Source organism: Hypanus sabinus, chromosome 1 (assembly GCF_030144855.1).
Source record: "Hypanus sabinus isolate sHypSab1 chromosome 1, sHypSab1.hap1, whole genome shotgun sequence".
In the NCBI taxonomy this organism is placed as follows: Eukaryota; Metazoa; Chordata; class Chondrichthyes; order Myliobatiformes; family Dasyatidae; genus Hypanus; species Hypanus sabinus.
This window is the reverse complement of record NC_082706.1, coordinates 213,900,622-213,926,735: the sequence shown is the minus strand read 5'-3', so window position 1 is coordinate 213,926,735 and position 26,114 is coordinate 213,900,622. Positions and strand designations below refer to the sequence as shown.

General features: G+C 45.6%; 1 protein-coding gene across 4 annotated transcripts in view; it reads left to right on the top strand.

The window, feature by feature from the left end:
* smarcc1a (SWI/SNF related, matrix associated, actin dependent regulator of chromatin, subfamily c, member 1a) overlaps window positions 1-26,114 on the top strand; it is a 282,864-nt gene that overhangs the window by 103,026 nt on the left and 153,724 nt on the right. For all 4 annotated transcript variants that reach the window (XM_059985324.1, XM_059985310.1, XM_059985330.1 and 1 more), the window contains exons 12-13: window positions 1,990-2,049; window positions 21,526-21,563. In XM_059985324.1, coding sequence (XP_059841307.1) covers window positions 1,990-2,049; window positions 21,526-21,563 — 98 coding nt within the window. The remainder of the gene's footprint in view (window positions 1-1,989; window positions 2,050-21,525; window positions 21,564-26,114) is intronic.

Genomic DNA, 26,114 nt, shown 5'->3' with positions numbered 1-26,114 from the left:
CTTCCCTCACACCCTTCAACATCTGGCTCACTGCTACTGTTTTCCACAGTGATGCAAAATACTCATTTAATTCATCTGCCATCTCTTTGTCTCCTGTTACTATTTCTCTGGTTTCATTTTCTAGTGGTCCTAAATCTCTGCTTCTATTTTTTTTTACTTACAAACTGTAGTTGAAAATGCTTTTAATATCCACTTTGATATTGTTTGCTAGCTGACCTCATACTTGTTAAAGTCCCTTTCACTGGTGAATGCTGTAGCAAAGTATTCATTAAGCACCTCCCCTATCACCTCTGACTCTAGGCACATGTTTCCTCTTAAATAAAGCCATGAGGCATAGGAGCCAAATTGGACCATTCGGCCTATCAAGACTGCTCTGCCATTCCATTTTGGCTGATTTATTATACACCTCAACTGTATTCACCTGCCTTCCTGCCATAACCTTTGACACCCTTACTAATCAAGTTAGGTAGTGGTTTCACGTTCTAGAGCTATGTATAAGGAAGTGCCAGAGACTTTCCGTTTTACTACATAAGTAGGGTATGGTACCTAAGTACTAACAACATTTCCTTAGGGTTGTTCTTTCTAAGTATTGCAGTGGTCATACATGCAAACAGTCTTCACTCTTCCATCTCGGTCACACCTGATGCATCTGGATCCTAAAATGTTGAGCTGCCAATACTGCCTATTTGCCAACCATATTTCTGTAGTAGATTTCTTATTTTAAATTAAATGGTGTAGAATGATAGACTTTCCCAACAGCATTTTGCTCCTGCCTGTTTACCTTACTAAACTTGCTCTAACTGCTGTATTTGACTCCACTTTCTCATTTACAATATGATTGCTTGTATTTCACCTACCCCCCCCCCCCCCAACCCCCACTGCATCAGACAACTCTCCCAAGTAGATTAAGCAAATCTAACCAGGATATTGGTCACCTCCAGGTCAGATGTAACCCATCCCTCTTGGACGGATCTCCAGTGCCCCCAGAAGAGATGCCAACCTTCCAAGAACTTTATTCCCCCTCTCTCTCCTGTATAAGCTCCTCAGCTATGCATGCCTCCTATTTCTACCCTCACTGGTTCTTGGATGTAACCTTCTGGGTCCTGCTTAGCTCCATACATTATCTCTGAAACCCTCATTACTATTTCTCTTTTTTTATATATTGAACTATTCTGTACGATGGCCTCTACCTACTCGCCCCTGCCCTTATGAATACTCTAATTGGAGACATTCTTGAATTTAGATCCAACGGCAATTTGCAATTCTTGAGGTTGCTGTCGCAAACACAGAATCTCGTGCCTGTCCAGCTCTGCAGCTCTTTGTCTTCATTCTCCCCTGTTGTGCATCAGAGCTGACTGTGGTGACACAGATCTGCCTACTGCATCTCACCTCTGAAAGGCCATTCTGTTCCCAATGGTCTTTAAAATGAGGCATTTGCCAATGGGGGGGGGGGGGGGTGGAATGGCCTCTGAAACCTGCATTCTCTATCTGCTGCTTGCAGCCTGGGCAATTGAAGCTTCGGCAGCTAGGCACGGTCAGTCAGATGCTGCTGGGTTTTCTTCCCGAATACATGGTCACTAGGGGTGTGGGATTTTCCCTCCTCTCCCATTGCAGGGGGAGCATACAATTGCCTTTGCAAAACATCCATTACCATGGATGAAAGTAAGAGATCTTTTTTGTGCAACTTCTACAAAGCCTCAGCCCTTAACTGTCAAAGTCAGTAATACAGCCTCACAGCAGCCACTCTCACAAAGACTGCTCCAAAATGCTAATATTGCTGCAGTAGTTTTGAAAACTTCTTGTCATGCAGACTCTGCTTGTGTATTGATGGCCACTGTTGTAATTCAGCATCTTGTCAAACTAAATTTTGTTAACTGCTTTGAATTTTTGACCATTTGTGGATTAATTTGCCATGTAATCAGCATTTGTGCTTTCAAAATGTTTTATTTTGACCTGTTATTAATGGTTATTATAATCCTTTTTTGCTAGTGAACCCCAAGAAGGACAGTGAGCACACGCCTGTAAAGGGAGGTACAATTGCAGATTTAGGTAATAACTTTCATTGTGTCCCTCCTGCTTTTCATTTTGATTGAGATGTAGGCAGTCTGCACGTGGAATGTGCTGAAATGGAGTGATGCAATTGACGTACATGAAACTAATCAAATGTTTGTTAATGTTATCTCCTTAACTTGGCCTTTTGATCTCATTATCACAAGAGCATTAGAGATAGGAGCAGAATTAGGCCATATGCCCCATCAAGTATTCTCTTCATTTGAAAAGAAGAGCTATGAACCAGAGAAGCAGTTCTCCTGGCTTGCTGATTCCATTTTTATCTGTCACCTACCTTGCACTCCTTCCTCTCCACCCACCTTACTCTGGAATCTTCCCCCTTCCTTTCCAGTTCTGATGAAGGTTCTCTGCCCAATATGTTGACTATTTACTTATGTCCATAGATGCTGTGTGATCTGCTGAGTTCCTCCAGAATTTTGTGTATTGCTGATTGCATACCAACTATTAAGCACTGATTCACACTGCTCTCACACTTTTCCCATTTATTTTAATATTAAAATATAAATGTTTGTCATCTACCCCAGATTATGCCATTACACTCATACACACTACTTAATTTACAGTGGGAAAATAATCTACCAATCCACATGGTGTTGGCATCAAATCAAGTTTAATTGTCATTCAAACCATACAACAGAATGAGACAATATTTCTCTGGGGCCAAGGTGCAAAAACACGTGCATTCATAATAAGGGAAAAAAAGAGCAGAGGCATGTAGGTAAACATTTTTTTAGTCTAAGGCCCTGAGCTACAATTTCCACAAAATGATGGTTCCCAGCAATCCAGCCTGTAATTCCACCAATCCAACACTGGAGCACAGCATGGACCGGAGAGGCAAACCCCTAACTGAACCTGGATGTCACACTACAATGCAAGCCTGAGAATTGAGGCGTAGTCTTCGCTACAACTGAAGAAATACTGTTGCTTTTCTGTCTGTCTTGCCACCAAACAAGGGAAGCAGGCCTGCAGCAACCAATGTCAAACAGGGTCTTGCGATCGCAAAAGAAATAGCCAAGACAGTCACTCCCAGTTTCATTACACACCACCTTTGTGCCAACTTGAAGTCACCAACTTCAATGCCTCTGAGCCGCAGGCAGCAGCTTGGTCTGCACTCAGGTCAGCTCTTCTGAACCCAATCTGGCTTCTGCTGATTTTGATGGCCTGGCTCAAAATCTCCAACCCAGCAGACCTGGCCCAACCTCCCTGAAAGTCAGACAGCGATAGAAACATAGAAAGTGCAATCTCTGTACAGGCAGAGCTTGAGATCAGGATTGAGCCTGGATTACTGAGAGACACCAGTTGTATTAGTGTCATCCCAGTACTATCGTCTGCTGTAGTTCAGATAAATGGAGTTGTGTATACAATGAAAAGACATGGGAACAGAATTGAGCCATTCAGCCAATTAAATTTGCTCTACCATTCCATCGTGGCTGATTTTATTATCCCTCTTGACCCTATTCTCCTGCCTTCTCCCTGTAAATTTCGATGCCTTAAAATATACCCGGTGACTTGGCCTCCACAGCTGTCACAGATTTGACACCCTCTGGATAAAGAAGTTACTCATCTCTGTTAGAAACATAGAAAGCCTACAGCACAATACAGGCCCTTCGGCCCATAAATCTGTGCCGAGCCTGTCCTTGCCTTAGAAATTACCTAGTTGTTCTGAAAGGCGTACTTCCATTCTGAGACTATGCCCTCTGGTCCTAGACTTCCCTGCTATAGGAAACATTCTCTTTATTTTCTCTCTATCTAGGCCTTTCAGTATTCAATAGGTTTCAATGAGATCCCTTCTCGTTCTGAAGATCTTAAGACACTTTAACTGCACAGCCAATTTACTGAAAACTTTGCACATTATGTAGAATGCCTTTCAACCACATAAGATACTATGTATTAGTCATTTGAAATGTACACTAATTTGTTGCAAATAACATTACGCACGGTATAATTTAGCATTCAGTACATTTCTTTCAGATGTTTCCATTTACAGGCATTGAACCTCATCATAATTACAATGCACTGGTGAACCAGGAAACTCAAATTCAGTTTTCATATGTCAGTCTAGGGTTTTAATTGGAATTTTAGTGTTAGATTCTTGATTGTCTGTTGACTAATTGATTTGCTTTCCACATCAGTTCAGTTACCATAGTAGAAATGCCAGGTAGGATAATGGAGTTCTCCTCTTGCAGGATATGGGAACACCAGAAATACATTCAGCTGCAGCTTCTAGTACTCTGCATTAAGGAATTGGAGCTGGAACTGGATGAACTCTAGATCATTCTGGAGGGTGGGGGGTGGTGATAGGGCATATAGAAAGTTGATTACACCCAAGGTGCAGGACACAGGAAACTGGGTGACAGGAAGGGGAATGGGATTAAGGAGCCAGTGCAGAGTACCCTGTGGTCATCCCCCTCAAAAACAGCTATATTATTTTGGATACTGTGGGGCGGGGTTGAGGGTGGGGGAAATGATCTAACAGGAGAGTTAGTGGTTGGGTTTTTGGCACTGAGTCTGCCACTGAGACCCAGAAAGGAAGGGACAGAAGGTTCTCTGGACAAGAACGAAATTCCTGGATGGTATGTTGCTTTCCGGGTGCCAGAGTCTGGGATATCTCGGATCGAGCCCTCATCATTCTTAAGTGGGAGGGTGAACAGCCAGGAGTCGTGGTCCATGTAGGTATTAATGACATGGGTAGGATGAGTGACAAGGTTCAGTGAGTTAGATGCTGAGTTAAAGGGTAGGACCCTTTTGTGATTTTTGTGATCTCAGGATTGCTACCCATGCTAGTGAGGCCAGAACTAGGAAGGTGGTAGTGCCTAAGGAGTTTGTGTAGGAGGGAGGGCTGAAGGTTTTTGGATCATTGGGCTGTCTTCCAGGGAAGGTGGGACTTGTACAGAAGGGATGGTTTGCACCTAAACTGTAAGGGTACTAATATTCTTGTGGGAAGGTTTGTTAATACTGCACAGTGGTTTAAACTAGAGTTGCAGGGGGATGGGGACCAGAGTGCCAGAACAGTTAGTGTAAAGCTGTGGAGACAGATGTTGGTAAGACCCCTGACAAAGTTGGGAATCAAGAGGTTGAGCATAGTGCGAATAGTGTCCTAAGCTGCTTATATTTCAATTCAAGTTATAGGAAAGGCAGATAATAGTGCTGAAGATGTGGTAGCTGGTTTACAAGTAGGCAATGTGTAGTGAGACAAGCCTGTTGATTGGCAAAACTGCAGTTGACAAGATGAGTTGCAATGTAAAAGGCGAACAAATCGAAAAGGATAAATACCGGACTGAAGGCATTGTATCTGAATGCGCTCAGTATATGGAATAAGGTAGATGAACTTGCAGCACAGTTGCAGATTGGCAAGTATGATATTGTAGGCATCACAGAATTATGGCTTATAGATTATATTTGGGAGCTTAACATCCAAGGATACACTTTGTACCAAAACGATAGGCAGGAAGACGTCTGCGGCATTGCTCTGGTAAAATATGAAATCATATCATTAGAAAGAAGTGAAATAGGGTTGGAAGATGTAGAATCATTGTGGATAGTGCTAAGAAACTGCAAGGGTAAAAAGACCCTAATGGGAGTTGTATGCAGACCCCAAAGAGTAGTAAGGATGTGGCCTACAAATTCAGAGAGATAGAAAATGCATGCCAAAAGGGCAATGTTACGGTAGTCAAAGGGGACTTCAATATGCAGGTAGATTGTGAAAATCGGGTTGGTGCTAGGTTACAGGAGGGGGCATTTCTAGAGTGCCTACCAGATGGCTTTTTAGAGTAGCTCATGGTTGAGCCCACTAGAGGATTAGCTATTCTGGATTGGATGTTGTGCAATTAATCAAAATTGATCAGAGCTTAAGGTAAAAGCACCTTTGGAGGAAAGTGATCATAATATGATTGAATTCACCCTAAAATTTGAGAAAAAGAAGCTAAAGTTGGATCTGTCAGTATTATAGTAGAGTAAAGGGAATTAGAGGTATGAGAGGAGTTGGCCAGAACTTTATGGAAAGGAACACCGACAGGGGTGACAGCAGAGCAGCACTGGCTGGTATGTCTGGAAGCAGTCTGGAAGACACAAGATAAATACATCCCAAATAGGAAGAAGTACTCTAAAGGAAAGATGACACAATTGTGGCTAACAAGAGAAGTCAAAACTAACATAAAAGCCAACAAGGCCTTACTACAGCAAAAATTAGTGGGAAGTTGGAGGATTGGGAAGCTTTCAAATAACAGAAAGCAACTAGAAAAATCATTTAAGAAGGTAAAATGGAATACAAAAGTAAGCTAGTAATAAAGAGGATACCAAAAGTTTCTTCAGATACATAGTGTCAAAGGGATGTGAGTGGATATCGGACAACTGGAGAGGTAATGGAGGACAACGAAATGGCGGATGAACTGAATAGATAATTTGAATTAGTCTTCACTCTGGAAGATACTAGCAGTATGGTAGAAGCTCCACATATCAGGGGGCATGAAGTGTGTGAAGTTACCATTACTAGAGAGAAGGTTCTTGGGAAACTGAAAGGTCGCAAGGTAGATAAGTCACCTGAACCAGATCGTGTACACTGCAGAGTTCTGAGTACACTCATGTACACTCAGAGGTGGCTGAAGAGATTGTGGAGGCATAATCAGAATCAGGTTTATTATCACTGGCATGTGTCGTGAAATTTGTTAACTTAGCAGTAGCAGTACAATAATATAAGAAATAATACATAATATAAGAAAAAAAAGAGTAAGTCAATCAGTTTATATATTATAGCATTAAAAATCATGCAAAACAAACAGTATATATTAAAACAAAATGAGGTAATGTTCACGGGTTCAATGTCCATTTAGGAATCGGATGGCGGAGAGGAAGAAGCTGTTCCTGAATCGCTGAGTGCCTTCAGGCTTCTGTACCTCCTACCTGATGGTAACAATGAGAAAAGGGCATGCCCTGGGTGCTGGAGGTCCTTAATAATGGGCACTGCCTTTCTGAGACAGTAATTAGTAATGATCTTTCAAGAATCACTAGATTTTGGAATGGTCCTGGAAGTATGGTAAATTGCAAATGTCACTCCACTCTTCAAGAAGGGAGAGAAGCAGAAGAAAGGAAACTAGGCCAGTTAATCTGATCTCAGTGGTTGGGAAGATGTTGGTGTTGATTACTAAGGATGAGGTCTTGGTACATGCGGGCTGTAGTCAGCATGGTTTCCTCAAGGGAAAATCTTGTCAGACAATTGGAATAACAAGCAGGATAGACAAAGGAGAATTGGTTGATGTAGTGTACTTGGATTTTCAGAAGGCCTTTGTCAAAGTGCCTCACATGAGGCTGCTTAACAAGCTATGAACCCATGGTATTACAGGAAAGATTCTAGCATGGATAAAGCAGTTGCTGATTAACAGACAGTGAAGAGTGGGAATAAAGGGAACCTTTTCTGGTTGGCAGGTAGATACGAGATGTTGCACATCAGTTGGACCAAGCAGGGTAGTTCTTGCACAGTTAATGGGAGGGCTCTGACGTGTGCAGTAGTATGAAGGAATCTAGGAATACTGGTCCGTAATTCATTGAAAGTGACATCACAGGTAGATGGGTCATAAAGAAAGCTTTTGACATATCTGCCTTCATAAATCAATGTATGGAGTACTGGAGATGGGATAATATGTTGAAATTGTACATGACTTTGATGAGGCCTGATTTGGAGTATCATGTGCAGTTTTGGTCAATGACTTACAGGGAAGATGTAAAGAGTACAGAGGTAATTTACAAGGATGTTGCTGGGCCTGGAGAACCTGATTTATAAGGAGAGGTTGTGTAGGTTAGGACTTTATTTCTTAGAATGTAGAAGATTGAGAGGAGATTTGATACAAAATTGAGTGTAGGGTAAATGCAAGCAGGCTTTTTCCACTGAAGTTGGATGGGACTATAACCATTGGTCATGGCTTAAGGGTGAAAGGTCAAAGGCTTAAGGGGAACATAAGACATAGCAGCAGAATTAGGCCATTCAGCCCGTTGAGTCCACTCCACCATTTCATCAGGGCTGATCCCAGATCCCATTCAAACCCATATACTTGCTCTCTCATCATATCCCTTGATGCCCTGGCCAATCAGGAATCTATGAACTTCTGCTTTAAGTGTGCCCACAGACTTGGCCGCCTCTATTGTGGGCGAAGTTAACCCCTTCATTCCTGGAATCACCCTCATGAACCTCCTGTGGACTCTCTCCAATGACAAGATATCCTTTTTGAGATGAGGGGACAAAAATTGAACGTAAGGGGAAACTTTTTCACTCAGAGCTTCGTTAGAGTGTGGAATGATTTGCCAGCACCAATGGAGCAGAAGTAGTATGCAGCAGTCCATAGATGGTTGAGGGTATGGAGGTATGGGTGTAGGTGGATGGGAGTAAGCAGTTTAAATGTACGCCATGGACTAGATTGACTGAATGGCCTGTTTCTATGCTGCACTTTTCTCTGACTATCAGCCTGTATTCATTACATACCATAATTAGTCAAAAAGAAGGAAATAAATTTCCTTCATCATTGCTTTTTGTATCTTCTGTTAGGATGTGGTGTGCTCAGACGCAGCGGTCACTTGGGATTTAATGAAAGGTGCATTTGTTTGTCGTGAGTCTTTTCTTGCTTCTGCAAGTCAGTGCTGGATACTAAGAATATCACTTACTGCAGGACCATCCCATAGTGAGTTACTTGTTATTGATGGAGTTGGACTTGTTGCCTACTGTTGTGTTGATGCCCCGACTTCTTGCGTACTGTTGGGCTGAGGTGGCGCACAATCCAACAAACGGAGCGAGTGATTGTCTTGGACAGTTTTATTGTGATTGCAAAACCCTCTTGGACATTGGTAACGTAGAATACTGTGTGTGTGATTGATGATGGGGGAGTTACTTTGCCTCGGTTGTGGCGAGTATTAGGTCCCAGTTGTGGGGTTGCCTTGAAGAAGTTGCCTTTGGTGTGCAGGAACTCTTGGGATATAAAGGAGATGTTGCTTGTGAGATTGTGCATCTTGTATAATTAAGAAATTTGTTTGGTTATTAGGAATTAAATTGATGGTCAGTTTGTGTTTTGATACCGTTTCAATCTTTTTATTAATATCAACATATTAAAAATAGAAATATTAATACACAATTATAGGGATTACATTGTTAATAGTTAACATAAATGAATATATACTCAATTGATACAAGGGAATTAAGCCTCCCAAAGTCGTACAAAATACAAATATGCTGTACACAGAGCAAAAAAATGAAATAACAAATAGAAAAAAGAAGAAAAATAAATCACACACACACACACACACACACACACACACACACACACACACACACACCCCCCCCCCCATTCAAAACTAACCAATAACTAAAAAAAAGAGAAGGAAACAAAACATGGGCTTTTATAATATCTTAAAAAAAAGAAAAAGAACCATAAGTTCATCAACTCCGATCCTCTCTACATGTGTAGAACAAGAAGAAAAAAATAAATAGGTTTGGAAAAGGTCAAATTACATCATGTGAAAGTGTCGAATAAATGGCCTCCAAGTCTTTTCAAATTTAATAGAAGGATCACATATAACACTTCTAATTTTTTCTAAGTTTAAACATAGTGTGGCGGCTCATTTCCTAGCGTATTCGAACCGACTCACAATTAGATAGCCTACGGGGGTTTGCGAGCACAGAGCTTTGGAGCCTCTTCGCCATGGGGGGCCGGTTGACAGAGGCTTAAAAGTGAGGCTGAAGTTTTCGAATAAAGTTTTTTCCTTCGACTGCAGTTACCGACTCCGTGTCGTAATTTTAGCGCTGCGTGTAGCACACCGCTACAATTGGTGACCCCGACGGTCCAAACGATTTTTGGACCAGAAATGACCGACGCCGCCTCTGTTCATGCGGTTTCGTTGAAACTGCCGGGTTTCTGGACACAGCGCCCGGACCTATGGTTCCAGCAAGCCGAAGCCCAATTCCACGTTCGCCGGATCACCTCAGAAGACACCCGCTACTACTACGTGGTGAGCTCCCTCGACCAGGACACAGCGGCCCAGGTCGCGGAGTTCGTACAGTCGCCCCCGGCAGACGGCAAGTACACGGAATTCAAAGCCCTGCTCCTCAGGACTTTCGGACTCTCACGGCGCGAGCGGGCTGCCCGTTTACTGCACCTGGATGGCTTGGGCGACAGACCTCCATCGGCTTTAATGAATGAGATGTTGTCTCTGGCCGAGGGACACACAGGCCTCATGTTTGAGCAGGCATTCCTGGAGCAGCTGCCCGAGGACATACGCCTGCTGCTGTCCGACGCGGATTTCAGTGACCCCCGGAAGGTGGCAGCCCGGGCGGACTTGCTGTGGAACGCCAAAAAGGTGAGCGGGGCGTCCATCGCACAGATCTCCCAGCCACGCTCCTGGCAGCAAACCAGTCCAGGCCCGGCCGCAGAGCCCACTGACCCCCGGCCCAATGAACACTGGTGCTTCTACCACCAGCGGTGGGGCGCAGAAGCCCGCCGTTGCCGCCCGCCCTGCAAGTTCCCGGGAAATGCCAGGGCCAGCCGCCGCTGATGGCTACGACGGCTGGCCATCGGGATAGCCTCCTATATGTGTGGGACAGAAGGTCGGGACGCCGGTTTTTGGTCGATACTGGGGCTGAGATCAGCGTTTTACCTCCGACGAGTTACGACACCCGCAGCAGGGCACCGGGTCCCCCCCTGAGGGCCGTGAATGGCAGCACAGTAAGGACCTATGGCACCCGTCAGGTGCAGCTACTGTTCGGCCCCAGCCAGTTCACGTGGGACTTCACACTGGCCGCCGTAGCCCAACCGCTTCTGGGTGCGGATTTTTTGCGAGCTCACAGCCTGCTGGTTGACCTGCCCAGGAAGAGACTGGTACACGCCGAGACCTTTCAGACGTTCTCCCTGGGCGCGGCCCAGTTGCCAGCCCCTCACCTCGGCTCCATCACGCTGTCCGACAACGACTTCACCAGGGTCCTGGCGGAGTTCCCATCGGTTCTGGCACCGCAGTTCACAGCAGCCATGCCCAGGCACGGCGTACAGCACCACATCCCGACACAGGGACCACCCCTCCATGCCCGTGCTCGGCGGCTTCCCCCGGACAAGCTCCGACTGGCGAAGGAGGAGTTCCAGAGAATGGAGGAATTGGGGATCATCCGGCGGTCCGACAGCCCCTGGGCTTCCCCCCTGCACATGGTGCCCAAAGCGACGGGGGGCTGGAGACCGTGCGGCGACTACCGCAGGCTGAACGAGGCTACCACACCGGACCGCTACCCTGTGCCGCACATTCAGGACTTTGCGGCAAACCTGCACGGCGCCCGGATCTTCTCCAAGGTCGACCTTGTCCGAGGGTACCATCAAATCCCGATGCATCCTGACGACGTCCCCAAAACGGCTCTCATCACCCCGTTTGGCCTCTTCGAGTTCCTCCGCATGCCGTTCGGCCTGAGGAATGCCGCACAGACGTTCCAGCGGTTAATGGACGCGGTGGGACGGGACCTGGACTTCGCGTTCATCTATTTGGATGACATCCTCATAGCCAGCGGCAGTCGTCAGGAGCATCTGTCCCACCTCCTTCAACTCTGCGCCCGACTGCGTGAGTACGGTCTTACAATCAACCCTGCCAAATGCCAGTTCGGACTTGATACCATTGACTTCCTGGGCCACAGGATTACTAAAGACGGGGCAACCCCTCTGCCCGCTAAGGTGGATGCGGTCCGCCACTTCCCCCGACCCACCACGATCCAAGGCCTTCAGGAATTCGTAGGTATGGTCAATTTCTACCGCCGCTTCCTCCCTTCAGCTGCCCGGATCATGCGCCCCCTGTTCGCCCTGATGTCGGGTCCGAGCAAGGACATTACCTGAGACGAGGAGTCCGCCGCCACTTTCGTTCAAACGAAGGAAGCTTTGGCTGACGCCGCAATGCTAGTACATCCCAGAATGGACACCCCTACCGCCCTCACAGTGGATGCATCAAACACGGCAGTCGGTGGGGTGCTGGAGCAGCTCATCGCAGGTCGCTGGCAACCCCTGGCGTTTTTCAGCAAACACCTGCGGCCACCCGAGCTCAAGTACAGTGCTTTTGACCGGGAACTGTTGGCGCTCTACCTGGCAATCCGGCATTTCAGGTACTTCCTAGAAGGTCGGCCCTTCACCGCGTTCACGGACCACAAACCGCTTACCTTTGCGTTTACGAAAGCATCCGACCCCTGGTCATCCCGCCAGCAACGCCACCTGTCCTACATCTCTGAATACACAACGGATGTCCGGCACGTCTCGGGTAAGGACAATGTCGTGGCGGATGCGCTCTCTCGCCCTACCGTTCATGCCCTTTCCCAAGGGGTAGACTTTGAGGCACTGGCAGAGGCACAGCAGGTAGATGAGGAGATTCCGAGTTACAGGACTGCAGTCTCTGGTTTGCAGCTCCAGGACCTCCCCGTGGGCCCAGGTGAGAGGACCCTGCTCTGTGACGTCGCCACCGGCCAGCCCCGTCCGGTCGTCCCCGCAGCCTGGCGGCGACGTGTTTTCGACTCCATTCATAACTTGGCGCATCCCTCCATCCGGACAACTGTCCGGATGGTTTCCAGCAGGTTCGTTTGGCACGGACTCCGCAAACAGGTCAGTGAATGGGCCAGAACGTGCATGCACTGCCAGACGGCCAAGGTTCAGCGGCACACCAAAGCCCCACCGCAGCAGTTCCATCCCGCCCACCGGCGTTTCGACCACATTCATGTGGATATCGTGGGCCCCCTGCCAGTGTCGCGCGGAGCGCGTTACCTCCTGACTATCGTGGACCGGTTCACAAGATGGCCAGAGGCGGTCCCGCTCACCGACACCACCTCCGACTCTTGCGCCCGAGCCCTGATCGCCACCTGGATATCCCGCTTTGGTGTACCAGCCCACATTACCTCCGACAGAGGTGCCCAGTTCACCTCCAGCCTGTGGTCAGCTATGGCCAGCCTTTTGGGGACTCAGCTGCACCACACCACTGCCTACCACCCACAGTCGAACGGGCTAGTGGAGCGTTTCCACCGTCACCTGAAGTCGGCCCTCATGGCCCGCCTGCGAGGAGCCAACTGGGCGGACGAGCTTCCCTGGGTCCTTCTCGGCATCCGCACAGCGCCCAAGGACGACCTGCACGCCTCGTCGGCCGAGTTGGTATACGGCGCGCCACTGGCCGTCCCCGGGGAGTTCCTACCAGCCCCGAGGGGGCAAGAGGAAGAACCCGCTGCAGTCCTGGGCAGACTTCGCGAGAAGCTCGGTAACCTGGCCCCAATACCCACTTCACAGCATGGGCGGCACCCGACCTGCGTACCCAAAGACCTACGGAACTGTAAGTTTGTGTTTGTACGAAGGGGCGGGCATCGGCCACCGCTGCAGCGGCCATACGAGGGGCCGTTTACGGTGCTCCGGGACAACGGGTCCACGTTCGTGCTGGACGTTGGGGGGAAGGAGGAGGTTTTCACGGTGGACCGCCTCAAGCCGGCCCATGTGGACCTGGCGCAACCGGCCGAGTTTCCGGCGCCTCGGCGCAGAGGCCGACCTCCCAAGCAGGTTCTGGCCCAGGCTGTGGACATTGGGGGGTGTATCGCCGGTTCTGGGGGGGGGTTATGTGGCGGCTCATTTCCTAGCGTATTCGAACCGACTCACAATTAGATAGCCTACGGGGGTTTGCGAGCACAGAGCTTTGGAGCCTCTTCGCCATGGGGGGCCGGTTGACAGAGGCTTAAAAGTGAGGCTGAAGTTTTCGAATAAAGTTTTTTCCTTCGACTGCAGTTACCGACTCCGTGTCGTAATTTTAGCGCTGCGTGTAGCACACCGCTACAATAGCATAGTTTAAGAGAACCAATGAAATGTGGTCAGAGGATTAATCTCTTTCCAATTCAACAAAATAGATCTTTTTGCCATTAATGTAAGAAATGCAATCATCCGATGAGCTGAAGGGGTTAAATAATTTGGCTCTATCATTGGTAGACCGAAAATTGCAGTAATAGGATGCGGTTGCAATTTAATATTCATAACTTTTGAAATGATACCGAAAATATCTTTCCAATTATTTTGCAAGCAAGGGCAAGACCAAAACATGTGGGTCAATGAAGCAACTTCAGAATGACATCTTTCACAGGTTGGATTAACATAAGAATAAAATCGAGCAAGTTTATCCTTAGACATATGAGGACATATGTACAACCTTAAATTGTATTAAGGCATGTTTAGCACAAATAGAAGAAGAATTGACTAATTGTAAAATTTGCTCCCACTGCTCAGAGGGTATCAGACAATGAAGTTCTTTTTCCCATTCCTTCTTAATTTTTCCTGATACTTCTGGCTGTATTTTCATGATCATATTATAAATGATGGCTACTAAACCCTTCTGGCAAGGATTCAGAGCTAAAATTTTTTCCGTTATGTCCATTGGACATAATTTCAGAAAAAACTGTAACATGTTATTTAAGAAATTTCTAACTTGCAAGTATCAAAAAAAAAATGAGTTTTAGGCAAATTATATTTATTAGATAGCTGTTCAGAGGACATAAAATTATTGTCTAAAAAAATCACGAAAACATGTTATACCTTTTGTTTTCCATAATACAAAGGCGTGATCCATAAAAGAGAGCTGAAAAAAAAAGTTAGATATAATAGGGCATGATAAGATAAACTTATTCAAGCCAGAGAATTTATGGAATTGAAACCATATTTGTAATGTATGTTTAACTATAGGATTGGTTATATAACCATATAACCATATAACAATCACAGCATGGAAACAGGCCATCTCGGCCCTCCTAGTCCGTGCCGAACTCTTAATCTCATCTAGTCCCACCTACCCGCACTCAGCCCATAACCTTCCACTCCTTTCCTGTCCATATACCTATCCAATTTTACCTTAAATGTCACAACTGAACTGGCCTCTACTACTTTTACAGGAAGCTCATTCCACACAGCTATCACTCTCTGAGTAAAGAAATACCCCCTCGTGCTTCCCTTAAACTTCTGCCCCCTAACTCTCAAATCATGTCCTCTTGTTTGAATCTCCCCTACTCTCAATGGAGGTAGGCCCCATCCCCCTTTTCCTTGGTATATGGAGTTTTGAAACATAGAGGGCTATGTGGTAGTTTAATTCTAGGCAGTTTCTAGTGTAGGTTACATGGTTGACACAACATTGCAGGTGGAAGGGCCTGTAATGTGTTGTAGCTTTCTAAGTTCTGTGTTCTAACTGCCTTCCCCAGCAAATTGCATTTCCTTACATCTGGCCCATATCCCTCTAAGGCCTTCTATCTGAACTGGTCTAAATGCTTTTAAAATATAGAAAATTACATTTTCGTATTTTTATCAGCCTTTGTTACAAATTTGTTGATATACAAAGATGACATAAATCAGTTCCCCTTAATCTTGGAAAAAAATACTATGTGTTTCAGGAGACATAAAAGACCACAACATAAATGTTCAGGAGAAACATGGTAATAAATTTAAAGTCTTTTGCACATAGTTTTGTTACCTACCACTTCTCACATGCTATATTGATGCCAATTTTTTAAAAATTCAGCTAGAAGTTGAAACAACCAAAATTCCATTTGTCCTGACAGTCACCCAACTACTCACCACCTGCAACTTTTGGAAGACTACTTCATAGTATTATAGGTAATGAGACGAGGTGAGGTAGGTCTACCTGTGTTATTTGTGGAAAGGAAGTAGTATGTGTGTGAGGCTAGTTTTTTTGTGCTCGGTGTCAGGTGTGGAAGGTCCTGGAGTCTGCCGGACTCTCGGATGGCCATATCTGCACCCGGTGTGTCGAGCTGCAGTTCCTAAGGGACTTACTGCAGTAAGGGAACTGGAGATGCAGCTTAATGACCTTTGCCCGGTCAAGGAGAGTGAGGAGCTGATAGAAAGGAGTTCTAGGCAGGTGGTCACACTGGGGCCACGGGAGACAGACAAGTGGATCACAGTCAGGAGGGGGAAGGGGAAGAGTCAGGTACTAGAGTGCACCCCTGTGGCTGTACCCCTTGACAATAAGTACTCCTGTTTGAGTACTGTTGGTGGGGGGGAAGAACAGCCTACCTGGGGGAAGCAACAGTGGCCGTGCCTCTGGCACAGAGTCTGGCCTTGTGGCTCAGAAGGGTAGGGAAAGGAAGAGGAAGGCAGTAGTGATAGGGGACTCTATAGTTAGGGAGTCAGACAGGCGATTCTGTTGATGCAGGAAAGAAACTCGGGTGCTAGTTTGCCTCCCAGAAACCAGGGTCTGGGATGTTTCGGATCGAGTTCAAGATATCCTGCAGTGGGAGGAAGAACAGCCAGAGGTCATGGTACATATTGGTACCAATGATATAGGTAGGAAAAGGGAAGAGGTCCTGAAAAAAGACTACAGGCAGTTAGGAAGGAAGTTGCGAAGCAGGACCGCAAAGGAAGTAAACTTGGGATTATTGCCTGTGCCACACGACAGAGAGAATAGGAATAGAACCATAGAACATTACAGCACAGTACAGGCCCTTCAGCCCTCCATGTTGTGTCGACCCATATAATTCTTAAAAAAAAGTACTAAACCCACTCTACCACATAACCCTCCATTTTTCTTTCTTTCATCCATGTGCCTGTCCAAGAGGCTCTTAAATACCCCTAATGTTTTAGCCTCCACCAACATCCCTGGCAAGTCTTTCCAGGCACTCACAACCCTGTGTGTATTTTTTAAAAAAAACAACTTACCCCTGATGTCTCCCTTAACCTTCCCTCCCTTAATTTTGTACATATGCCCTCTGGTGTTTGCTATTGGTGCCCTGGGAAACAAGTACTGACTATCCACCCTATCTATGCCTCTCATAATCTTGTAGGCCTCTATCAAATTCCCTCTCATTATTCTATGCTCCAAAAAGAAAAGTCCCAGCTCTGCTAACCTTGCCTCATATGACTTGTTCTCCAAACCAGGCAACATCCTGGTAAATCTCCTCTGCATCCTCTCCATAGCTTCCTAATCCTTCCTATAATGAGGTGACCAGAATTGAACACAATACTCTTAAGTGCAGTCTCACCAGAGATTTGTAGAGTTGCAACATGACCTCTCTACTTCTGAACTCAATCTCACTGTTAATGAAGTCTAGCATCCCATAGGCCTTCTTAACTACCCTATCAATCTGTGCAGCGACCTTGAGGGATGTATGGATTTGAACCCCAAGGTCTGTTTGTTCATCCACACTCTTAAGTAACTGACCATTAATCCTGTACTCAGTCTTCTGGTTTGTCCTTCCAAAATGCATCACCTCATTCTTGTCCAAATTGAACTCCAATGAGGTGGAGGATAAATGCATGGCTGAGGAATTGGAGCAGGGGGCAGAGATTCAGATTTAGAACATAGAATAGTACAGCACATTCAGGCCCTTTGGCCCACAATGTTGTGCCGACCCTCAAACCCTGCCTCCCATATAACCTCCCCCCACCTTAAATTCCTCCATATACCTGTCTAGTAGTCTCTTAAACTTCACTAGTGTATCTGCCTCCACCACTGACTCAGGCAGTGCATTCCACGCACCAACCACTCTCTGAGTGAAAAACCTTCCTCTAATATCCCCCTTGAACTTCCCTCCCCTTACCTTAAAGCTATGTCCTCTTGTACTGAGCAGTGGTGCCCTGGGGAAGAGGTGCTGGCTGCCCACCCTGTCTATTCCTCTTAATATCTTGTACACCTCTATCATGTCTCCTCTCATCCTCCTCCTCTCCAAAGAGTAAAGCCCTAGCTCCCTTAATCTCTGATCATAATCCATACTCTCTAAACCAGGCAGCATCCTGCTAAATCTCCTCTGTACCCTTTTCAATGCATCCACATCCTTCCTATACTGAGGCGACCAGAACTGGACACAGTACTCCAAGTGTGGCCTAATTAAAGTTTTACAGAGCTGCATCATTACATCACGTCTCTTAAACTCTATCCCTTGACTTATGAAAGCTAACACTCCATAAGCTTTCTTAACTACCCTATCTACCTGTGAGGCAACTTTCAGGGATCTGTGGAAATGTACCCCCAGATCCCTCTGCTCCTCTACACTACCAAGTATCCTGCCATTTACTTTGTACTATGCCTTGGAGTTTGTCCTTCCAAAGTGTACCACCTCACACTTCTCCGGGTAGAACTCCATCTACCACTTCTCAGCCCACTTCTGCATCCTCTCATTGTCTCTCTGCAATCTTCGACAATCCTGTACACTGTCTACAACACCGCCAATTTCTTGATCATTGGGACCTTTTGGGGCAGCTGTGACCTGCACAAAAAGGACTGGTTGCACTTGAATCCCAGAGGGACCAATATCCTGGCGGGGAGGTTTGCTTACGCTGCTGGGGAGAGTTTAAACCAGAATTGTTGGGTTTGGGAACCAAACTGAAGATACTGGGGAAGAAGAGGTTGGCTCACAAATAGAGAAAGATTGTAGACAATGCGAGAGGGAGGATAGGCAGGAGATAGAGAAGGGTTGCACTCAGACCTTAGGTTTGAGATGTGTGTATTTTAATGAAAGGAGTGTTGTGATCAAAGCAGATGAGCTCAAAGCATGGATAAGTACTTGCAGATATGATTTGGTGGCCATTAGAGACTTGGATGGTTCAGGGACAGGAGGTAGGCAAAAGAGGTGGAGACGTGGCACTGTTGATCAGAGATAGTGTCACAGCTGCAGAAAAGGTGGATGCCGTGGAGGGATTGTCTACGGAGTCTCTGGGGTGGAGGTTAGGAACAAGAAGGGGGCAACAGTAACAGGGATATTGAGGAGCAGATAAGGAAACAGATCCTGGAAAGGTGTAATTATAACAAGAGTTGTGATGCGAGATGTTAATTTCCCAAATATCGATTGGCATCTCCCTAGAGCATGGGGTTTAAATGGGATGGCGTTTGTTAGGTGTGTTCTGGAAGATTTCTTGACACAATTTGTAGATAGGCCTACAAGAGGAGAGGCTGTACATGATTTGGTATTGAGAAATGAGCCTGGTCAGGTGTCAGATCTCTTAATGGGAGAGCATTTTGGAGATAGTGATCATAATTCTATCTCCTTTACAATAGCATTGGAGAGAGATAGGAACAGACAAGTTAGAAAAGTGTTTAATTGGAGTAAGAGGAATTATGAGGCAGGAAAGTGGAAGCTGAAAGTGGAAACTGATGTTCTCAGGGAAAAGTACGGAAGAAATGTGGCAAATGTTCAGGAGATATTTATGTGGAGTTCTGCATATGTATGTTCCTTTGAGACAGAGAAGTTATTGTAGGGTACAAGAAATGTGGTGTACAGAGTCTGTTATAAATCTAGTCAAGAGAAGATGAGCTTACAGAAGGTTCAGAGCTCAGTAATGTTAGAGATCTAGAAGATTATATAAGGCTAATAGGAAGGAGCTTAAGGAAATTAGGAGAGCCAGAAGGGGACATGAGAAGATAAGACATGAAAGAATAGGACCTATCAAGTGTGACAGTGAGAAAGTGTGTATGGAACCAGAGGAAGTAGCAGAGGTGTTTAATGAATACTTTACTTTAGTATTCACTATGGAAAAGGATCTTGTTGATTGTAGTGATGACTTGCAGCAGACTGTAAAGCTTGAGCACGTAGATATTAAGAAAGAGAATGTGCTGGAGCTTTTGGAAAGCATCAAGTTGGATAAGTCGCCGGGACCGGATGAGATGTACCCCAGGCTACTTTGGGAGGCGAGGGAGGAAATTGCTGAGCCTCTGTTGATGATCTTTGCATCATCAATGGGGGTGGGACAGGTTCCGGAGGATTAGAGGGTTCTGGATTTCCTTCCTTTATTCAAGAAAGGAGTAGAGATAGCCCAAGAAATTATAGACCTGGGAGTCTTACCTCAGTGATTGGTAAGTTGATGGAGCAGAACCTGAGAGGCAGGATTTATAGAACATAGAACAATACAGCACAGTACAGGCCCTTCGGCCACAATGGTATGCCAACCCTTAAACCCTGCCTCCCATATAACCCTTCACTTTAAATTCCTCCATATGCTTGTCCAGTAGTCTCTTAAATTTCACTAGTGTACCTGCCTCCACCACTGACTCAGGCAGTGCATTCCATGCACCAACCACTTATATTGAGCAGTGGTACCCTGGGGAAGAGGCGATGGATGTCCACCCTATCTATTTATGAACATTTGAAGAGGTATAATATACTTAGGAATAGTCAGCATGGCTTTGTCAAAAGCAGGTCATGCCTTACGAGCCTGATAGATTTTTTGAGGATGTGACGAAACACATCGATGAAGGAACAGCAGTAGATGTAGTGTATATGGATTTCAGCAAGGCATTTGATAAGGTAGCCCATGCAAGGCTTATTGAGAAAATAAGGAGTCACGGGATCCAAGGGGACATTGCTTTGCGGATCCAGAACTAGCTTGCCCACAAAAGGCAGAGTGGTTGTAGACGGGTTATATTCTGTATTGGTCACCAGTGGAGTGCCTCACGATCTGTTCTGGGACCCTTTGTGATTTTTTATAAATGACCTGGATGAGGAAGTGGAAGGATCGGTTATTATGCTGTTGCCACAAAGGTTGGAGGTGTTGTGGATAGTGTGGAGGGCTGTCAGAGGTTACAGTGGGACATTGATAGGATGCAAAACTGGTCTGAGAAGTGGTAGATGGAGTTCAACCCGGATAAGTGGAAAGTGGTTCATTGTGGTAGGTCAAGTATGATGGCAGATTATAATATTAATGGTAAGACTCTTGGCAGTGTGGAGGATCAGAGGGTTCTTGGGGTCCGAGTCCATAGGACACTCAAAGCAGCTGCGCAGGTTGACTGTGTGGTTAAGGCTGCGTACGGTGTATTGGTCTTCATCAATCGTGGAATTGAATTTAGGAGCCGAGAGGTAATCTTGCTCTGTTTATGTTTCTCAAGTCAGAGAATGGTGAATTTGTGGAATTGGCATAAGCAACTATGGAGGACAGGTTGTTAGGTGTATTTAAGGCAGAGCTGGACAGGTTATTGATTGAATGCACCATGAAAAGTTATGGGGAGAAGTCCAGGGAGTGGGGCTGAGGAGAGGGAGAAAGGGTCTGCCATGATTCTCTCTTCCATCAGATTTCTGAACGGACATTGAACCCATCATCAATACCTGACTTTTTATTTTTATGTTGCACTACTCATTTAATTTAACAAATACTTATTTAATGTAATTCACTGTTTTATCTATCATCACTCTGTTATCAACAAATTTCAGAACATGTGATGTTAATATTAAACCTGCTTCTGCTACCTTAGGTGCACAATGTGATCAGGACTGGGGTAACTATGGGTCATACGGTGATGAGTAATCACTGGACTGGGGTGAATCCCTTAAAGGCTAGTGGTTTTAGATATCAAATACAACCATTTAATTAGTATTAGACAGTAAATAGTGGTAATTAAATAAGATTAATGGTTAACCTTGGTTGGTTGTAAACAACATATTTCAGTAGACCTGTTTGTGTATCTCTCACAGCCATACAGACTAAACTATTTCTTGTATTGTAGATGAGCAAGAAGATGAGCCGTCATCTGCAGGAGGGAAGGTAATAAACATGCAAAACTGATTTTGTTCACCTGATGAGGAAACAGTAACTTTTTTAAAAAAAACAATTTTATACTTAAGAAAGCTGTTTTTCTGTTAGTTCTATATTAGCAACATGAGGAATACTATTTGTGGGAGGTTCTGTATGGAGTTGAGTAGAATCCACAATCATCTATGATGAATGGCGGAGCAGACTTAGTGAGCTGAATGGCCTAATTCTGCTCTTGTGTCTTATGGTCTTTGTCTCAGGTTTAGCCAGCTCTAATGGCTTGCTGTGTTCTGAATGCAAATCAAAGTCTGATTGTGTAATTCCTTTGGTTTGCAGGTTGTAGAGGGGGAATAGGACTATATCAGAGGTGTTTGGTTTTAGTGAATAGAATGTAGTGATTACCCTTTGGGACCAGTGGTTAATTTTGTGTCATAGGGACATAGAAACATAGAAAACCTACAGAACAGTACAGGCCCTTTGACCCACAACGTTGTGCTGAATATGTCCCCACCTTAGAAATTACTAGGATTCCCTATATTCCTCTATTTTACTAAGCTCCACGTACCTATCTAAAAGTCTCTTAAAAGACCCTATTCTAACTGCCTCCACCATCGTTGCTGTCAGCCCATTCCACACACTCACCACTCTTTTGAGTAAAAAAAACTTACCCCTGACATCTCTGTACCTACTCCCCAGCACCTTAAACCTGTGTACTCTTGTGGCAACCATTTCAGCCCTGGGAAAAAGCCTCTGACTATCCACACGGGCAATGCCTCTCATCATCTTATACATCTCTATCAGGTCACCTCTCATCTTCCTTCACTCCAAGGAGAAAAGGCCGAGTTCTCTCAACCTATTCTCCTAAGACATACTCCCTAATCCAGGCAACATCCTTGTAAATCTCCTCTGCACCCTTTCTATGGCTTCCACATCCTTTCTGTAATGAGACAACCAGAACTGAGCACGGTACTCCCAAGTGGAGTCTGACCAGGGTCCTATATAGCTGCAACATTACCTCTCGGCTCCTAAATTCAATTCCATGATTGATGAAGGCCAATACATCAGAGTCAATCTGCGCAGCTGCTTTGAGTATCCTGTGGACTTGGGCCCCAAGATCCCTCTGATCCTCCATACTGCCAAGAGTCTTACCACTAATACTATAATCTGCTATCATATTTGACCTACCAAAATGAACCACTTTCCACTTATCTGGGTTGAACTCCATCTGCCACTTCTCAGCCCAGTTATCAATGTCCTGCTGTAACCTCTGACAGCCCTCCACACTGTCTGCAACACCTCCAACCTTTGTGTCATCAGCATTGATGATGCAAAGATTATCGCCAGAGGCTCAGCAATCTCCTCCCTTGCCTCCCACAGTAGCCTGGGGTACATCTCATCCGGGCCCGGCGACTTATCCAACTTGATGCTTTCCAAAAACTCCAGCACATCCTCTTTCTTAATATCTATATTCTCAAGCTTTTCGGTCTGCTGCAAGTCATCAGTACAATCACTAAGATCCTTTTCCATAGTGAATACTGAAGTAAAGTATTCAATAAATACCTCTGCTATTTCCTCTGGTTCCATACACACTTTCCCATTATCACACTTGATAGGTCCTATTCTTTCACGTCTTGTTGAATATTGATCAAATCTAAATTGACACATGGCCTTGGCAGTCCCCAATGTAGCTACTTTACAAAGTTATAGCAATCTACTCCAATATAAATTGTTATCACAACATTACTACCTCCTGAGATTTTCCTTTAGTTTGCAAATTCCCCAGCATCTAGGTTAAATTATTAACCTGCCAGAAGCATAGTGATGGTTCAGATGTGTTGTGAGGACAGTGAATGTGCATCAGGCTGTGGACATGCACTAAAACTTTATATTTTGTCTCCCTGCTCTTAAGACCATAAGGAGGTTCAGAAAGATGATTCTGGGATTGAAGGGGTTAACACATGAAGAGCGTTGGACAGCTTTGGACCTGCACTCATTGACATATAGAAGGATGTGGGGGGGGGGGGGGGGGATCACGTTGAAACCTACTGAATGTTGAAAGGACTAGATAGGGTGGATGTGGAGAAGATATTTCCTATGGTGGCGGCATCTGTAACTTGAGGGCACAGCTTGAAAATTGAGGGGCAACCCTTTAGAGCAGAGGTAAGGAGGAATTTTTTCACCAGAGATTCGTGAATCTGTGGAATGCTGTGCCACAGACTGCAGTGTAGGCCAAGTTCTTGGGTATATTTAAAACGAAAGTGGTAGTGAGAAGGTAGGTTTAGGGAGTTGGGTGGGATCTGGGAATCAGCCATGATGGAATGGTGGAGCAGACTCAATGGGCTGAATAGCCCAATACTGCTACGTCTTTTGGTCTTATAAGATCTAGGAGCAGAATTAGGCCATTTGGCCCATCAATCTGCTCTGCCATTGCATCATGACTGATCCAATTTTCCTCTCAGCCCCAATCTCCTGCCTTTTCTTCCACTTGCTTTACTCACCATCCCCCAGCTCCACTTCCATTGATGCCTTGACCAATCAGGAATCTGTCAACCTCTGCCTTAAATATAAATAAGATTTGAACTCCATAGCTGCCTTCAGCAAAAAGTTCTACAAATTCACCATCCTTCGGCTAAAGTAATTTTTACTTATCTCCGTTCTAAAAGACACCATAAAATATACAAAAAACAAACAGCTAGGGGGAAGCGTAATGCACTTTCTAGGATGCCTGCACCCAAAAATACGAAGTCATGCCTCAAGCAGTTAATGGGCAAGGTGCACTTGATCAAATTTAGGTGATGACTTAAGATGAGGTGTTGACTATAAACAAGAGTTTGTGACTGCGCATTTCAGTATTCACTGGTATATTCTCCAGTTGGCTTTGTCTTTGTCAACTGGGTTCTCTTTGGGTATGTTCAGATTTGCCAATCGGGCGATACCTTCAGCTGTCTTAACTGAAAGGGAATACCGTAGATGGGCTTCCTTTGAAACCATATATAACCATGTAACAATTACAGCATGGAAACAGGCCATCTCAGCCCTTCTAGTCCGTGCCGAACACTTACTCTCGCCTAGTCCCACTGACCCGCACTCAGCCCATAACCCTCCATTCCTTTCCTGTCCATATACCTATCCAATTTTACTTTAAATGACAATACCGAACCTGCCTCTACCACTTCTACTGGAAGATCGTTCCACACAGCTACCACTCTCTGAGTAAAGGAATTCCCCCTCGTGTTACCCTTAAACTTTTGCCCCCTAACTCTCAACTCATGTCCTTTTGTTTGAATCTCCCCTACTCTCAATGGAAAAAGCCTATCCACGTCAACTCTATCTATCCCCCTCATAATTTTCAATACCTCTGTCAAGTCCCCCCTCAATCTTCTACGCTCCAAAGAATAAAGACCTAACTTGTTCAACCTTTCCCTGTAAGTTAGGTGCTGAAACCCAGGTAACATTCTAGTAAATCTTCTCTGTACTCTCTCTATTTTGTTGACATCTTTCCTCTAATTCGGTGACCAGATCTGTACACAATACTCCAAATTTGGCCTTACCAATGCCTTGTACAATTTTAACATTACATCCTAACTCCTTTTCTCAATACTCTGATTTATAAAGGCCAACATACCAAAAGCTTTCTTTACCACCCTATCCACATGAGATTCCACCTTCAGGGAACAATAGTGATCATTTTACGTCCCATTCCCATTCTAATATATCAATCGATGGCCTCCTGTACTGTCAAGATGAAGTCACACTCAGGTTGGAGGAACAACACCTTATATTCTGTCTGGGTAGCCTCCAACCTGATGGCATGAACATTGATTTCTCTAACTTCTGTTACTGCCCCTTTCTCCCCTTCTTACCCCCCCTTTCTTTCTCTCTCGCTCTCTCGCTCTCTCGCTCTCTCGCTTCTCTCTCTCTCTCTCTCGCTCTCTCGCTCTCTCTCTCTCTCTCTCTCTTCCCCCCTCTCTCTCTCTCTTCCCACCCCTCTCTCTCTCTCTCTCTCTCTCTCCCCCCCCCTCTCTCTCTCTCTCTCTCTCTTCCACCCCCCCTCTCTCTCTTCCCCCCTCTCTCTCTCTCTTCCCCCCCCCTCTCTCTCTCTCTTCCCCCCCTCTCTCTCTCTTCTCTCTCTCTCTCTCTCTCTCTCTCTCTCTCTCTCTCTCTCTCTCTCTCTCTCTCTCTCTCTCTCTTCCCCCCTCTCTCTCTCTCTCTCCCCCCCCTCTCTCTCTCTCTTCCCCCTCTCTCTCTCTCTCTCTCTCTCCCCCCCCTCTCTCTCTCTCTCTCTCTTCCCCCCCCCTCTCTCTCTCTTCCCCCCCTCTCTCTCTCTCTCTCTCTTCCCCCCCCTCTCTCTCTCTCTCTCTCTTCCCCCCCCTCTCTCTCTCTCTCTCTCTTCCCCCCCTCTCTCTCTCTCTTCCCCCCCTCTCTTCTCTCTCACTCTCTCTCTCTTCCCCCCCCTCTCTCTCTCTCTCTCTCTTCCCCCCCCCCCCCCTTACAATCACTGCTTGCCTGCTCTCAATCTTCCTCTGGTGCTCCCCTCCCCCTTTCTTTCTCCCTAGGCCTCCC